Source organism: Indicator indicator, chromosome 4 (assembly GCF_027791375.1).
Source record: "Indicator indicator isolate 239-I01 chromosome 4, UM_Iind_1.1, whole genome shotgun sequence".
Lineage (NCBI taxonomy): Eukaryota > Metazoa > Chordata > Aves > Piciformes > Indicatoridae > Indicator > Indicator indicator.
In genome coordinates this window covers 4,484,868-4,502,094 of record NC_072013.1, presented here as the reverse complement: position 1 = coordinate 4,502,094, position 17,227 = coordinate 4,484,868, and the positions used below count along the sequence as shown (strand labels likewise).

The following is a 17,227-nucleotide window of genomic DNA, read 5'->3' as shown; positions in this document are numbered from 1 at the left end:
GCCCTTCCTGAGGAGAACCCAGCCCCAGTTTCAGAAGCAGATCAGCATGTACACCAGAGCAGGTGTACAGGCAAGAGCAGGCAGCTCTGCCTGCAGCAGGCCAGTTCTTCCGATGTAACGTGAAGCCAGCAGGATCTAAGGTCGTTTCACCCTGCAGAACTTCATCTTTTAGCTTGCACTGATGTATCATAGAGAATAAAAGCAGATGGGAGCGGCCCCCCATTCACTTTATGTCTCCCATCCCCTGTGGCTCCTTGCATGCCAGCAGGCACTCCGGGGTGTGAGACCTCCCTGGGTGGTGCAGCAGGGATCGCACTGCAATAACCTTTGGCCCCTTCTGAAATCCAAGGGGGGCCGAGGCACCCCTTTGAGGAGATGAGATGGACAGCACCTCCTCCTCCCCACTCTGCCCAGTGCCAGCAAGGAGCCCATAAGCAGGGCCAGGGTTTTGCCAGGCTGGGCCAGGTTAGGGGCCAGCAGCGGCCCTGCCTCCCGTGAGCGTGGCTTCGGCTAGTACTCCTTGGCCTCTTGCAGCTGGGAGAGGTACTCCTCCTCGGCAGGGTTGTCGGCACACCGCCGCCCGTTGTTGGGGGGCCGGATGGCGTGGTAGCGGCTCCAGTCGCCCTTGCAGAGGATCCAGGGCAGCATGTCCACCTTGTAGTGCAGCTCCGGGGAGAACTCGGTGCTGATGAGGTTGGGGACGCCGGCGCCCTTGCCACGGGTGATGAGGCGCGTGTGCTCGTCGTAGCAGCAGTGCTGGGCAGCCAGCGTGGTGCTGTCGAGGGACAGCATGGAGCGCAGGCAGAAGCGTGCCGTCGGCTTGTAGATGTCCAGGCGCTCCTTGGGGCCGCTGGCGTCCCGCCATCGGAAGCTCTTGCCCTGCTGCTCGTCCTGCAGGTTGACGGCGCTGTAGACGGCCTCCAGCGGGTAGGAGCAGGGGCAGCTGGGCAGATCTGTCAGCACCTTGCTCAGGTACTTGGTGAGGAAGTCGCTCTTGCAGTTCAGCCACTTCTCACAACTGTCCACCTCTGTGGGGGAGGGCATCAAAAAGGTGAGGGTACGTGCAGCCCTGCACCCCACTTTACCCAGCTGCTATTTGCTTGTGGTCTCACCAGCACCACCAGCAGGGCCTGCAGCTGCCAAGTGGGATCAGCCAGCCTTGTGGGACAAGCTGGGCCCAGGCTCCATCACCAAGGCAATGACAGAGGGAAGAGGTTTCACGCTGAGGCAGAGTTGGCCCTCACAGGGGCCCTGCCTGGGGCACCCATTGCTGCAGGGGCCAGGCTGGCAGCATTACCTCTTGGGAGAGGGCTTGCAGCAGGCTGGCCTCAGCCACTGCACCATAAAGTGGGATTGTGTTGTACCAGGGCTGTGGGAGGAACTCGGTTTCCCAGCATGACTGCAAAAGCCTGCATGTTTGGGTGACTTAGATCTGGACAGCTGATGTAGAAGACCTTAGCTGAGCCCTCCCTGCCAGCCAGCTAACATGCCCAGAAGAGCCTGGCACTGAAGTACCCAGAACAAGGCAGACGTAGATGCTGACCTGAGTTGAAGATCTCTGTGGTGTTGTCACTTTTGAAAGGCGCCTCTTCTGTGGGGAAGACCATTTCCCCTTCTGCTCCTTGAAACAGGAAAAAAAAAAAAAAACAAAACAACAAAGAGCCAAGCTGCAGTAGTGCTTTTTTTCCTCCATAAGTGCTCCAGACACTATCCGTTTTTACACCCCCTCTCCAGCTACTTTGGTGACAAACCTGTGCCTGGAAGGAAGGGCCAGCAGCAGGACAGACAGCCCCAAGACTGTGTTTATGCAAATCCCAGTGGATGGAGCTAGCTCTCAGTATGTCTCAGGAGAGGATTCCAAGCTCCCAATGTGAGAAAGACATGAGGAGTCACACAGTAAGCAGAGCACCAGCTCTGCCACCCTTGGGCACCATATAGCTGCTTGGGGATCATGAAGACCCATTGGTCATTATCACAGATCACATAACTAGTTTTTGAAGCATGAGTTATACTCAGCCCATAGTGGTGGGAGACCAGCCCACATCAAGGTCAGACAGTGCCCAAGCACTGGTATGGATGAAGGCTTACCAGGGCAGTGAGGAAGGTCACAGGTCCTTGACTCTGTTGCTGTGCAGGCATAGCCACAGGACCGAGTCCTCTTCTGGTTGCCGCTGCCACAAGTGGTGCTGCAAGGGGACCACAGGCTCCACTCCTCCTCATCTTCATAGTCTGTGCATGGCAGGACAGAGAGTGGTGGACCACAGCAAAGCCTCAGCAGCTCCCTGGAACCTCCCTCTAGCTCTGTCCTGTCCCTGGGATGTCATTTACAGGGACACAGGGCCTAGGGTACATGGAGGTGACCAACCATGTGATGCCAAGGGACAACTCTGCCCTTGCTGGCAACCCCAGAAAAGCAGCCCCTGAGCAAAGGCTCTCGTTCTCACAACTTTGTTGAAGGTTGCACCGACTCAGACAGGCATTGCTGCTCACCCCCATCCTCACTGGCCCTGCTTGATGCACTGGCCCCCATGCTGAAGCATCATGTTAGCAAAGTTTGACTGGTTTTGGGCTTGTGGTTGAGAAGCTGTAGGAAGGAGCTGTAGTGATGCCTTAGCCTGTCTGTCCACTGGCACCTGCCATCAAACCCTCTGCAGCTCCCCTCCTGGCAGACTGCTCAGGTCTGTGGCAAAGGCTTCTGATGCTGGTGTCACCATGGGGATCTGAGTTGATGACAACATTTGCCATTAAACATTTACCTTGCATTTCTCATCTGAGCCTGCCTTTGGAGGAGTCTACACTCCTGTCTGATTGTATGCAAGGACAACTCCTGCTGGGATGCTGGGGTGTGTCTGCCTGCAGGCATCCCTGCATGAGTGCTGGCTTTGCTCTTCAGCATGCTTGCTTAATTTTTAAGTAGGAAATGAACACCACTGTGCTGTGCCCCCTGGTGCAGGGCTGCGGCTGTGGCAGAGCAGCAGAGGGCAGCCTGCAGGGCAGCTACGCTCGCCCAAGGGGACTCACCATAATTATATTTCTCTTTAAAGATCCAGTTCTTCTGCCCAGGCCACTGCTGGTCCCAGTCACCTCCCACTCCGCTGAGCATGGACTCCTCCTCCTCATACTCTGCTGTGTAATCTTCCTCTTCCTCCTCTTCCTCCTCATCCTCTTCTTCCTCCTCCCTGTCCCCGACATCCAGCTTCTCATCCTCTTCCTCCTCTTCCTCATCCTCCTCCTCCTCCTTCTCACTGTGGTCAGTGTATTCCCAGAAGAGGGGCCAGAAGAGGTCTTTGTGGGACAACCACTCAGAGGACATCAGGGACCAGTCATTGCTTGTCTCCTTCAACAAGTCCATCTCCATCTCGGCCTGAGGATCATCCACCACTTCGATGGTCACCTGGAGGCCAGATAAGAGGTAGGGCAATGAGCTGGGGCATAGCCCTGGAACAGACCTACCAGCCCATGCACTAGTTCCCAACCTGAGATGCCAGAGATGCTTTGGGCTACAGGACCATGTGATGGGTACAGGAGGACTCATTTCATCTGGAAGGACTGAACAGAGGCAGAGTGGGAGGTGCAGGGACGCTGGTGGTCACGCACAGGGACCAACACCACCCTCAGAAATTGACAGGTGACCCCTGTAGAAGCATTTGCTCCTGCTCTGCAGCTCTACAGAGAGGAGCAGGGGGTGGGGTGGAGAGGGTAAGGTACAGAGAAAAGGCAGTGAGCAAATTCCCCTGCCATGGAGCTTGTCTTTGCCAGCTGTTTGCATCAGATAGCTATCAAGAAGACAGATGTCAGTGCCTACAGGTAGACCACGCATGAGATCTTTCCTCCTAGGGAACCAAATGAGGCTGGGGAGCACATATGGCACTCACCCACATGCCTCTGCAGGCTGCCCAGACCTGATCCCTACCTGGATGTTGGGATTCTGGGCGCTCAGGTCCACATTGGTCAGCCCCGTCAAACTCTGCAGGTCCAGCACGAAGGGTAGGTTCTGCTCCTGGTTGGTGTTGTCAGGATGGGGCAGTGCTGGGCTCCTGGCTACCTGCTGAGCCACCCCCCGGCGCCTGTGCCGCCGCAGGCCAGCCTGCCCGCTCCGCCTCAGCCCCCGTGCCTTGCCTGGTGGTGGCAGCTCCTCGTCCCCTGCCAAATGGGGGTTGGATGAGGCAGAGACCTGGAAAAGGAAGAGGCAGTGAGGACACCTCCTTGAAGGTGGCTGTGCAGGGAGCAAACCACTGCCCAGCAAAGTGGGATCTGGTCTCCTGCACCAAGCAGTTCCTCCACCCCACCTTACTGCAGCATCAGGGTAGTAATTAACATGGTATTTAATCAGGTTAATATCCAGTAGTCTGTGCTATTCCAGGTCTTAGCCCCACTGCATCTGAACAACCTACAAGACTACTCAGGCTGGTGCTTTCCATCCTGTGACCACCCTCTCTGCACCTCTCTGCTGTCCCACTGCCCATCTCACCAGGCTTCATACTTCTCACCCTCCCTTTGTGGCCACTGCTTAGTCCCTGGAGATGGGCAATGGGAAGGGCTGTTTCTGGTCACAGTTACCAGAGCTCATGTTTAATAATTTTCTGTATTTATATAACAAGTCTATAACACAGACTTTACAATGAGGGGGAAAAACTCGCCTGAATGTATTGTTCTGTGGTGCTGGTAATAGACAGATGACTTCAGGCAACTGGAGTTTAACTGAGATTTCAGATGCTGCCCAAAGGGTACCACAAAGAGGGAAAGAAACTGCTGGTTGATATAAACCAGCTACCTTCACCTCCTTAGGAAAGGAAGATGCCAGATGAACAGGACAACACTACTTACTTGCCAGTGCTGCCAATGGCTCTAACTGCTGCTGCCGCTGTGCTGGCACGCAGCCTTGGCAGCCAGCCCTGCCCAGGAGGTGCGGGGGGAGCGGGCAGGGAGCCAGGGTGGCAGTGGCGGCTGGCTGAGGACATGGGGGGCAGCCAACAAACCCTGCCGACGGGCCGTGCTTGTGCTGAATTCCCATGTTCCTTGTCCTCGTCCTCGGCGCACGCTGGCATGCAAGAGCGGGAGTCCAAGGACCAGCAGGCTCCAGTGCGCCCGAGAAACCAGAGATGGAACAACTGGCAGAGCGCCCCCGCAGCACCGGACGCCCCCGGGAAGGTCTGCAGGGCCCCGCAGCTGGAGGCTGGGAGCGGAGGTGCCCAGAGCCCCGGTATCTCTGCCAGCGGCTGCCTCTTCTCGGCTGCCCAGCAGAAACCCCCTTTTGTTCCCAAGCTCTCGCCCTTGCGCCAGCCCAGCCGCGGGATTAACGAAGGGAGCGGCATGCCCCATCTCCACAGGGGACGCGAGAGGCATTTCTACCTGCAATTAGAGCCAGATGGTTCGGGGAAGGACTCCCCTCCCTTTCATCCTGATCACTGGAGCACTTCAAAGGCAGCTGGAGCCTGGCCAGGCTCTCATGAGCTCACACAGCCTGTCCCCAGCTCTGTGCCCGCACATCAAAGCTCGCGACCCCCCTCTCCGGTCCCCGGGGGAGGGAAAAGAGCAGCAGGGACACTGCTGGTCCCTTGGCTGCTGCCCAGAGCGGGCTGCACACAGGGAAGGGCTGGTGACAGACTTCACCAGATGGGGCCGGAGAAGAGATAGCTGTGGGGAGGAGGGAGCCTGTGCTGCCTGGTGAGAGGATTTGAGGCTCACCCCTGTCCCTGGCCAGAGACCTGGCAGCAAATGTAGGCACAGACAGACCTCTCTGCCTGCACCTTTCTCTCCTAGCTCCCTTTACCCCCAACCAAAACCACAACAGTTTTGTGAAGGGCCCATGGGAAGAATGTCTGGCTGTGCCCCAGCCTGGCTCCCAGTGCCTCAGCCCCCTGCCAGATCTCATCTTATGCCCAGGGACACCCTGGTAGAGAGCAAGGAGGAGCCCAGGTGGAGCAGAAACCACAAGGGGGGCCGAGCAGGCAAACCTGGCTGTATTCTGGTGCTGGCCACATGACATTGCCTGCTGGTGTTGGGTTTGCTGCCAGCTGTGTGTATCCAACAGAACCCCTTCACAAGGTGCTGCCAACAGCCCTGCGAGGCTTGGTAAGCTCATTTCACAGACAACCTAAATTTAATACACATGGAAAGAGAGGTCTCTAGCAACAAGATCCAAGCCTACCCAAGGACATCAGAACAAGCAAGCCAGGAACAGGCTCCAAGTCTCTAAGCTTACACCCAGTGCCTAATTCAGATTTTATGCCCAAACAAGCTCAAGAAATTCAGAGTACTGCTCCCACTGGGAAAATACAAAACTGCCCCAAGGGGACTGGCTATGAGTGTTGTAGGGTGAACAGAGTTCCATTTACTCCCTAATCCTCCCGAGGCAAAGAGAAGTCTGTGGGGGTGTCCATGCTGCATAGCCTAGAGTCTTTCAGCAACAGTCACTGCACCGTACCACCCAACCCTTCTCACATCTGCATCACTCTGAGGCTTCGTTTGGTTACAATTTGTCCCTGTATCAAGAGATGTCCCTCCTGAGCAAGGTCCTGCTCAATGCCTGGCCCCTGCTGATCAAGCCATGGGTTTTAGCAAGGTCCTGTGATAGCTAGTGCTCTCTCTGGGTCAGCACGTCCATGGCACTATGATCCTGATGGGTAGATGTGTCTTCTCCCTCTCACCACAGGGCTGCTGCCTTCAAGGGTCACACTCCTGTGTGACACCTACCTTCTCTTCTTCCCTTCCTAGGCAACAGATGGATAAAGCAGTAAAGCCTGGAGCTAACCCACTGCAGTGCATTAGCTAAGGGAAGAGCTGGCCTGACCTGAGTGAGAACTCCACTCCACTCCCCTCCTCTCCTCTCCATGGAGTGCAGGGGAAAGGCTGCAAACCATTGCAGAGCTGGTCATTAGCAGCTCCCTTCTCCTTCTGCCGCTGTGGAAGGACACTTGCCTCCACAATTCAGAAGCAGAGAGTGCAGTACTGGAAAGCCACCAGTATCTCATGGTCGAGCTCCAGCCTTCTGTGACCAGTCAGCACCAAGTAAAGGAAAAAGCCAAAGGAGGAATTGCCTCAGTGTCTCCTGCATATACTTGGGATATCCTGTCTGGCCAGGAATAAGGTTTTCCAGGGTAGGAACCCAAGAGAAACTCTGGGATAGCACTCAAGAAAGACCATGTTTAGACCACAGGCTATAAGCAAGATCACACCCTCCTTTCTGCCAGCCCAGGAGCCCTTCCCACATAGTCTGGACTATCCCACATGTAGCACTGACCACCAAAACACCTTGGGGCACAAGCTCAGCAACAGTGTTAGGAAGGGGAAGGAACTTATCAGCAATTCACCCCGGTGTCGTGCCTACTTTGTATGTAACACAGACAACAGAGCATGCGGAGAAAGTGTGGGGAAAGGCCACACATCATTTCTGCAGAAAATCAAAGTCGGTATTTTCCCTTTTCTAGTCCATATACCTCTATTAAAATTGCTTGGAAATCTGAACATGGAGAAGAGAGCAACCACAAAATCATTTCAAGGGATGGAAAAACGTTACCACTGAAAGACATATAATTCAATTTGTTTGTCATGTTAAAAAGAGAAAGGAATTACTTGATTTCCCAGTTCTTTAAGGCAATAATCCACCAGGCACCAGAGACTTTCTAATCCAGAACAGAAACACATAATAGGAAACAATGTGCCTGAGTCCAAGCCAGATAAATTCAACTGAGGAATAAAGATCGTGCTTTAAACACTGTAGGTGATTAACCACAGGAACAAGCTAACAAGGGAAGTGGAGACAGTCAGATCCATGTCACTGGGCTCAACACATATGCACTGCATCTGTGCTAGGAAAGAAATTCAAGGATCTACTGTTTTCCTCTGATCTTAAAAATCTGTGATTTTGCTATAAACTTCTCTAAAGACTGAACTAAATCCTAGGTTAAGAAAGCAAAACAACCAGTATTCACACGCTGCAGCTCTTAAAAGTGATTACAGATATGACATCTCAGATCCTACAGCAGGTTAAAACCTGAAAACATCAACAAGACTAGTCTCTGTACTGTACTGCCCTTTGGCAACCAGGGACACCACTATGTTAATACCACAACCACAGGTACTTTTTTTCCCTCCAGCACATTCCTCCGCATCCCCACAGGCCCAGCAAGTTGCCAGTGAGCCCACCAGCAGGGCTCTTTGTAACTACATACACTGCTGAGCAGAGCTGCTCTTCATCACAGGGCTACATCCAAGCCAAGTACACTCACCACAGAGGGAAGCACTGCTGGAGCCTGCAGTGCCTGTACATCAGCAGCTTGGAGCAAGTGAGGCCCCAGCATAGGACAAGCTCAAAGGACGCAGTTTCTACCCACACCTATCCTGAGCCAATTAGCAAGCACATGAACTCGTTCATCTTGAACCAAAGAAACCTGTGCATATGGGAGTCAGATCAGAGGCACTGTCCAGGCTGTGCCTTGGGCTTGTTAACACTGCAGTGAAACAAGGATGTATTCATTAAACACCGACACTGCACTGGGCTGTAATATAAGGAATGGGGTGGGGGGTGTTGCTTATTCATTACTGCTTGTCTTAAATTTCCTTTGAACAGTTTTACCATGTTGTACTGAAAGAAGACTCCACGAGAAGAACTATTGATGTTTTCCTGAATAAAGCTGAGTCCACACAAGTGTCTTCTGACTCCTTCCCCCAAGCTCTCTCCAACATTATTTTCAAATCTATCCCACAGTCTGTGGCAAACTTGCCCACTTATGAATCAGTCAAGTACAAGATAGAAATCAGAACTTAAAAAAAATCTATTTATTACCATAAAACTTTGCCTTCTATATTCACCTAAATGAGCTACAAAGATACAGAGAAAGCTTTTAAAAAACAAAACAAAACAAAAAAAAAAAACTACAAGAAATATAGAATCATAAAATTGTTAGGGTTGGTAGGGACCTCAAGGATCATCTAGTTATGCACACTTCATCCATGCCCTAGTGCTGGGCATGCTCTCTTCTTCATGACCCCACCACAAACACTGCTTAAAGAAAGGATTTTTTTAGCCCAGCAGGCTGAGATCACTTTAGCCTCCTGAGGGCTCTAATTTCATTTTTGTGGCTCATAACCCATTGACCAGCACACAACCTGTCTTTCACCCAGATGGAAAATCCACTGGATGCACATCAGGCGAGTGATCTCTGCTACCCATCAGTTCATCACCTGCTTAACAAAATTCCCAGAGTGCCAAAGTGCAGCATGCTTCTACAGGTGTCAAGAGCTGGATGGGTACTTACAAGAAAATGAGGAAGAAGGTGCCACACAGTCCCCATTACTGCCTGTAAGCCCTTCCAAGCCACAATCCCAACAACCAGACACAACATCTTTAGACTCAGAGGCAGGTGGTTTAGCAGGAGCCATCATCACTCTGGGTTTGGGCAGGTGAGGTCTGGAAGATCTGCCAGAGGTAATTTAAGGCAGTGGACACCTCCGGCTGCCTCCCTCTTCTTCTGCCTTGGGTTACACTCCTGCCCACAAAGGGGCTGTGGCACATGTAAAGGGCAGGACCATGATCTCCCAACTGCTCTACTCACTGGTCTGCCTCAGGATCAACTTGCACTTGAGTGATGGGTTGGGGATTTTTTAAAAAATAAAGACAAAGCCATCTCCCTTTAGGTTTTGGGAGAGCTCTGCGAATGCTCATGGAACAGGCAAGGCACTTGGTTATCACTTGCATGGGCAGATCCTGCTTATGACAGGAGCCAGTGGGAGGCAGAAGCACAGTGTGGGCTGTGTGGATCATTATTATGCCCTCATGATTATAATCTTCATGCAGTTATGAAAATACTTTAGAGCCTATGGAACCTCTCTCTTTTCTAACTATCTTCCTCACAACTGTCTTGAGTAGGAAGCTGCAGGAGGCAGGAAAGACTTCCTCATGTCTCATTCATTTTCATAACTCACATTTATTTTCATGTATCATGACTGCAACAACACTAGTATCAAAACTCTTTCCAGAGCTGTTGACTTGGCTGTTCCTGAGGCAGAGTCAGCCCTGAAGCAGGAGACAGCACAGCAGAGAGAAGCAGCAGCATGCAGCACAAGGAGCCAGGACAGGGCATAGCTGACTTTGTGCAAGATCAAAAATGGTCAGTTGATCATGCTGCTGTTAGTGCTCCTCACCACATGTTCTTGTCGGCGTGGCCCAGCCCCTCTTGCAATCAGCTTTCCTATGGGTACACTAATGAGTAACTTGCCCACGGCACCCTTGGCCCACTCTTCAGGTCACCTGTGAGCCACAAGGACAAGTAGGAGCTTGGCCATTATGCTTCAGTTAGGTGTTTCTCTAGCATAAATCTCTTTCCCCTCTTCAGTGTGAAATCAAATGCTGTAAAACCCTCATTTTGCAGACAAGCAAAATTACCTGTGCCAAGTCTCTTGGGTATCCTGTGGCAAAGCCAGGAATAGAGGCAGGTCTTCCATGTTATATTTGGAGAAGGATCTCAGGAATATCTACCACAGACCAGTTTCTCTTCCCCACCTGCCCCGCAGGAGGAGCTGCCCTGCCTCCCACACAGATGAAACTAGCAGGTTTTGCAATGGAAGACATGGAGCGCCTGATTAGCACCACTGACATGTCCCAGCACAGCAGCTGGGGTTGTCCTTGCACTGAAGACTCTGCCTAAGTGCATAGGTCCAAGGGCTGACCTTTAACAGGTGGCACCTGCTGCAAGGAGCCCAGCTGGCAGCAAGGCACCCTTACCTAAGGAGAAAAATATCCTTGAGACCTGTGCTGCAGACAGGTTGGAGCTGCCCAGATGGGGCACAGCTGTGGGTATGGAAGCAGGGTCCCTGCAGAGGCTGCACAGAGAGGTCCCCTGGAGAGGTTAACAGACACACATCCATACCCTCCAGTGCTCTTTGGAAAACGCTCCTGCTAGGGCACATGTTTTCCGTTAACATAGTTGAGCTGTAATGTGCATAAGCTCTTAATGCTTTGGACTAGGTGCTGGTAACTTGTTCCAGCTCTGAACCTCCTGTGCTTCAGTAACCATTAACTCGTTCCAGTTAACGATCCACATTTGTTAGCTTGCACACCATAACCCTCTGACTGCTGCAGCTGCTGCTCCCCTCCCTGCAACAGCCCAGGCAAAACTGCAAACGAAATGCAGAAAGTGGAGGGATCAGACCAATGCCAGCCTCCCCCTGCCCCCCATCCCTGCTGAACACTATAAGAGATTTCGGTGTGGGGTGGAAACAGGGTAGACAGGAGTGCAGGGGGCACCCTTGTCCCGTGCCAGGCACACAGGCTGCCCACTCCATGCAGGCAGCAGGACAGGAAACGCAGCTGACCAAGCAGACGCAAATCCATCAGGGATCCCTTAACAACAGACAAAACGGGCACTTGAGCTGGGCATGGGGAATCTCCATGCCCTGCATGGGAAGAGATCCAGATAAGGACACTGCATGTCAGTCTCCTGAAGGGACAAAGTGGAGCGACTCACAGCCAACAGCCCCTGATCCAGTGAGCTCAGCTCCCCTCCCCAGCCCAGTGGCACGATTTAGTGACTCCTGTACATCAGCATGGAGTAGAGAAAGGATCTGGGGTATGGAAACCTTCCTCTCCAGCTCCAATCTGTCGTTCATAACTCATTTGTTCACAAGCTTTTCCAGGATAGTCCCTGCTACTTCAAGCACAATCCCTATGAGGAGAGGTTGAGGGAGCTGGGGTTGTTTAGCCTGGAGAAGAGAAGACTCAGGGGAGACCTTATTGCTCTCTGTAACTACCTTAAAGAAGGTTGTAGCCAAGTGGGGGTTGGTCTCTTCTCCCAGGCAACCAGTGGCAGAACAGGAGGACACAATCTCAAGCTGCACCAGGGGAAGTTTAGGCTCGAGGTGAGGATAAAGTTCTTCACATAAAGAGTAATTTGCCATTGGAATGGGCTGCCCAGGGAGGTGGTGGAGTCTCTGTCCCTGGAGGTGTTCAAGATTGGATGTGGCACTTACAACCATGGTTTAGTTGTCATGAGGTGCTAAGCACTAGGTAATAGGTAAACTTGATGATCTCTGAGGTCTTTTCCAACCTGGTTGATTCTGAGATTCTAAGTTCCTCACCAAGAAATAATTACTTTTTTTCCCCCCAAGAGATGGGAGTCTGAGGCCTGAAGGACTGCAGAGGCAAGTCCAAAGGGAGAAGAAAGCTAGGGCACATCGAAACAGAGACACCTGCTTCCCCAGCATCTTAGTCTCCAGTTGACCCCTTTTCTTTCTGTCCAGTCACTTCCCAGTGGGACCTCAGCTGTAACCTCAGGACCCATCCTCAGCATGGGCACAGATGCTCAATAGCTGAGTTGTAATCCCAGCTGCAGGGGAATCCAAGCTGACCCCAAGATGCTCACAGCATTTTATACAAAACCCAAGCTTCTGGCTGACAGCATTGGAGGAGCTGGATGGCATGGGCCACCTTGCTGTCATGACTGCAGCTCACACTGTCCTCAGGCTTCCCTGTGGGAAGTGTCTGGGTATCTTGTTCTGGGGATTATTCTGTGTGGAAGAATATTTATTGATACTGTGGAACACAGAAGATCCCTGGTTTGCACTTCCTAGGCCTATGACACTGACAAGAGGAAAAGAGGAACCAATCCCCAGAACACTCCCACTATCACCTTGCTGGGCTTGGAGGGACTGGGTTGGAGGCAGGAGGACACCCCAGCCTAACAGTCTTTAAGGAGGTCTGCAAGAGCCAGGCACTTTTGAGAGCCCAGAGAGAGGGCCAGGCAATGCCTTGTGGAGCGATTTATGCCTAATCTCTTCCCCTTACATGTGCCTTTTACAGGAACCCCTTTGACTGTGACAATGGGAATGCAGCAGACCTATTTATGCAGTGAAAAGGGAAGAAGCCCCCATGTCGGGCAGCTTCCCTACACCCGGCTCTCCTTTGTTTCTGCTCCTGCCTCAGCCCCAGGGTGGGAGGGTTTTCAACTGTGTTGACTAAGATAATTTGGCACTTCTCAAAAGGAAATTTGCTACAAAGAGCGAAGTACCTCCCAGTGCACAAAGAGCCCCTTTCAGAACGGAAGGATGCTTCAGTGCACGTTTTGTACCCGCAAATCCGACCTCTGCCACGGACAAAGCCAGGGACAAGAGCGCTTAATTGCTGAAGAAATGAAAAGGTAAAAAGCACATCCGCAAACAGAATGACTCTGCTACTGACACAGCACGCAGTGGCAGTGCAAGCAGCCAGCACCGACCCAGCCGAGCCCTGCGGAGCGGGCTGCAGCGCGGCGAGATGTCCCCACGCAGGGCAGGCATCGGGGACAACACAAGCTGGAGATCTGCAGGGCCAGACAGCTCTGGGCAAAGCGAGACCCTCTCCTCGACCAGATAGCCCTAGGCGAGCCAAGGGAGACCGAGATCTCGGGGAGGCATATGAGGCTCCGTGCCTCCGCACACAGGAGCCGCTCCCAGGCTCCTGACGGCCCATCCCGCCGGTGGCTTCCCCAGGCAGTGTGTCGAGGCTACATTAGGGCTCCCAAATGACAGGGTTACCCCAACTTACAGTCTCCTGACAGACTCCTTGAATGGTTGAATCCCCAGCTGGTATTTCCCTTTAATGCTTTTTATCTAGTACAGCCACTCCATACCACCTTGGTGCTCCTTCACTCTCTGCTTGCTGGTAGCAATCAGAAAGAATCCGAACATCTATTAATAATGCTTAAAGCCAAAATTCTGAAATCCAGTGAGTTTATCAAAACATATTTTGCATTTAATCCCCCTTGACTTCATAAACAATCAAAACATTAAGTAACGTGATGAGCTGTCCCTTGTCTCCACAAGGGACATAAGCTTTTCCAAGTACTCAGTTACCCAAATCTAAAGAGCATGGATTGGTGCTTGGACCTGTCACATTTGTGCCCACATCAGACTGTAATGCATTCAGCTGTAATGCAAAAGTGCTTCTAAAACCCCTGCTGTACACCTGCCTGCTGCTTTGGAGCTCATCTGCCTTGGGAACATCTGTTGTTCCCAAACAACACCAAAAATTCTTTGAATGAGCAGGTACCTTCTTTCATTACTTTTAACTCATAGTTTGGAAAGGAAGTATTCAGCCTTTTCAACTTCCAGACAAACAAACTGAAGAAATAGCAATATTCTCACTGTATCTGTTGTTTATACTGGAATCAAGCAAATTGTTTCTGCAGTATGACTGCTGAGAAAATGTAAATGCAAGTGCTTGCTCCTTTGGCAATGGTTGGAAGTAATGGATTCTAATTGAGGTACAGGGCTTTGGGACATACCAATGTAGCTACTGCCCAAAGACAAAGCATCTGCTCCCTCCATCCTTCCTGCAATTACAAGACCTTCTAACTCAAAAAACGTACTAAGAACCTCAATGATTTTAATTTTTCCAAATTGTTTAAGTATAGAAGTTCAGCTCTGAGCATCAGCAGAGATTATAAAAAATCCCACTCAGTTCTAAACCAAGGAAAAATGTTTGCTTTAAATAAAGATGTTAAATTAAACCAAGTCCAAGTTATGTAATTGTTTAACGGCTTTGATTGTCTATCTGCTCTGCTCTGTCATTTCTATTTTTCTTCTCCAGGCCCCCTTCATTCTACCCACATCTGTAGGGCATTACCCATAGTGTAAGCAATACTCCAGCTGTGGCTGCCCTGCTGCCATAGAGACAGGACCTATCAGCACTGCAACAGGAACCATCTGTGCATATGACCCAAAATCACTCTGGATTTTTTTTTTCTCAACCACCATACTGCTGTGCTTGTTTTCAAGCTTTAGTTCAAACTCCAAATTCTCCCCCACATACACCAGAAACAGAAGGTTTCCTCCCAAAATGCAGCTAGAAGACACATACCAATACCTATTGCTTTCCCCCTGCTGTGCGAACTGTGCAGCCAGGTCCCCAAAGGGACACGTGCATGGGATCACTGACAGATCCCCAGTGGAATCCATTCTTCATCTTCTTCCTTGCTCCTCACCTCCACCCTCAAACCTTTCCCTACAAACTTCTTGTATGTTTTTATTTCTGCGAGAAGCAAATGGGACAGAGGCTGTGCTGTGTAAGTGCTGTATGTGATCTTTGGCTGGTCACACAACGTTGCCATTCACAACCATTCACAAAACGGACTGACAGCAACTCACCCCACTTCCTGATGTATTTTAGGCATCAGATTAAAAGGAGCCTGAGATCACACTGCAGGATCCTATGGTGAAAACGTGCATAGCTTCCTCATATGCAGTTTGTCCCTATCCTATGTGCCCTGCCACAGGGCTGCTGTACTTTCCTGGATTTCAAGCCATAAATCTCTATTCCCTCAGGATCTGGAGCCTGAGCACACTCTGCCTGGCATTTGTCTGGTGGTGAATCACTACCTATGTCAGCGCTTGAAGCTTCACAAGCAAAGTACAGCATCAACATGGTTTTACCAGCACTGCAGCACGTAATGTCCGTAGCAGTTTTCTTTGCATCTGCAGGGTCCACACTCCAGACAAAACTATTACCATGCTCAGATTGTGGTACGTGGCTGGATACAGCCCATGTTCTCTCTTGTCTGCTGGCCAGGCTTTCTGTGCACCAGATTCCTTCTTCACACTTGTTCCCTGGATTTCATGCTGCAATGAAGTTTAGCACATCTGCCAGGAGCTCCCAGTGTGACTTCTCCACAGATCAGCACAATGTTTTGGCAATAACTAATGGTAAGGTATATGCCCATCATTCAGCATCTCCTCTGCCCATGTGATCTGCAGATCAAATCTGCTCCTTCTCATACTGCTATGTATCACCAAGGGCTGCGCTGCCCTTACCCTGTCCTGCATAACCTCCTCCTATTGCCACCTTTTCCACTTATTCCTGTAATCCACTTTTAACAGCAGCATTCTTCAAAAGATAATTTTAAAATACAGCTCTGCTGCCTGAATTACTTTTCTGCAGTGAACAGTTTCAAGATGAAAACAGCTTGTTTTAAGCGTCCAGTTGTCTATCTTGTTCAAATTCTTCTCCTTCTCCTCCTGGTAGTTTGATTCTTCCCGCTTCCCTTCCTGTCATCCCCATCAGGTCTCATCAGCTGGCTCCCAGTCTAACCAATCCCTCACTGCCTGCTTAAGTTTCACTTTCCACAATCTGTGCTCCGAAGCCAGCGGTGCCAGGACGTGGCTCTCAGGAGAGCGAGACGCAGAGCCCCGGGACTTCCCTCCGCTGCCTGTAAGGGCTCCCAGGGCGTCCTGCCCGGGGAACGCTGGACCGGGCACAGGCCAGCAGTCCGGGGGATGTTGGACGGGGCGCTGGCTGCCGGGCTGAGGACGGAACATGACCACTCTGGAATTTGCCCCAGTGTCGTCCCAGCGTGAAGGAGAGATGGTGGCTGAAATCCGCCACGTCTTATTTTTGTAGTAGCGGAGTTTTGGAGTTCCTGGCAAGCCACCAACCTTGCTAATTTTACTGCAGGTCGGGCCGTGCCCGCCCTCCCCTCTCCTACGAGGGCTGTTGCCCCCTGGAGGCAGCGGATCTTCCCGGGTACTGGGTCCCAGCATTCGACCCCGATCTCAAAGCACCTAAACCAGCCCCTTTACTGCAGCATCTGTGAAATGCGAAGACCTGAGGCTACCCGGAATTCTCAGAAGCTGGGACAGGGCTCTGCCCCTCAGCGAGTGAAGGAACAGCCCAGTAGCGGAGGCACCAAGCGCCCCTTCTCCCAGCTGCTGCCGCGGGGACACGTGTTGCGTTCTGTTCCCTTCCGAGCTGCACGATCGTCTCTAAGAGAATCCTGATGACTGCCCAGGTGTCCGGCTGCTCTTCTCAGCCCACGGACGGCTCGCCCCAGCACCTTCCCGGCTCTCCATCCCTCCCCAAAAGCTGCCTTACCTCCGCCAGCTTAGAGCTTCTCTCCTTTGGGCTGTTGCTGCGCTCTTTCCTCACGGGCAGTCCTCTCACGGCAGCCAGGAAAGTTGTCAGGCAGACGAAGCCGAGGATGAGCAGGACTCTCCCTCTAATCACAGGCATCTCTCCCTCCCTCTCGCCCCACCTCGCACGCCCAGGGCAGGCGGCCCGGTAGCGCGCCCGCCCGCAGTGCTGCAAAACCCGTCCTTCCTCGAGGGAGCGAAAGGAGCAAAGGGAAAAATTAAAAAAAGAAGAATATATAAAATATCGCAGAAGGGAAGTGCAGTTCCCCGCGGGTGCGGGCAGGGTCCGGGGCAGGGTCCACCGGCCCGGCCCGCTCCGCTCCCTCTGATCTCTCTTGCAGTTTGC

General features: G+C 51.9%; 1 protein-coding gene across 1 annotated transcript; it reads right to left on the bottom strand.

The window, feature by feature from the left end:
- Positions 1-510: 510 nt before the first annotated feature.
- On the bottom strand, positions 511-16,981 carry ISM2 (isthmin 2). Its single transcript, XM_054400748.1, has 6 exons — positions 16,844-16,981; positions 3,914-4,174; positions 3,022-3,394; positions 2,089-2,229; positions 1,544-1,621; positions 511-1,028 (listed from the first exon to the last, which is right to left on the bottom strand). The coding sequence occupies exons 1-6, from the start codon at positions 16,979-16,981 to the stop codon at positions 511-513; spliced, it is 1,509 nt and encodes a 502-aa protein (XP_054256723.1).
- Between the last annotated feature and the right edge of the window lie 246 nt (positions 16,982-17,227).

What these genes read in the sequence shown, in the direction of transcription:
- ISM2 (XM_054400748.1), bottom strand. Translation starts at nt 16,981, where the DNA reads ATGCCTGTGATTAGAGGGAGAGTCCTGCTCATCCTCGGCTTCGTCTGC. An exon ending in CCCAGAATCCCAACATCCAG is followed by an intron (nt 3,395 to 3,913) that starts GTAGGGATCAGG and finishes TCTGGCCTCCAG; the next exon opens with GTGACCATCGAAGTGGTGGA. An exon ending in TGACCTTCCTCACTGCCCTG is followed by an intron (nt 1,622 to 2,088) that starts GTAAGCCTTCAT and finishes TCCTGTTTCAAG; the next exon opens with GAGCAGAAGGGGAAATGGTC.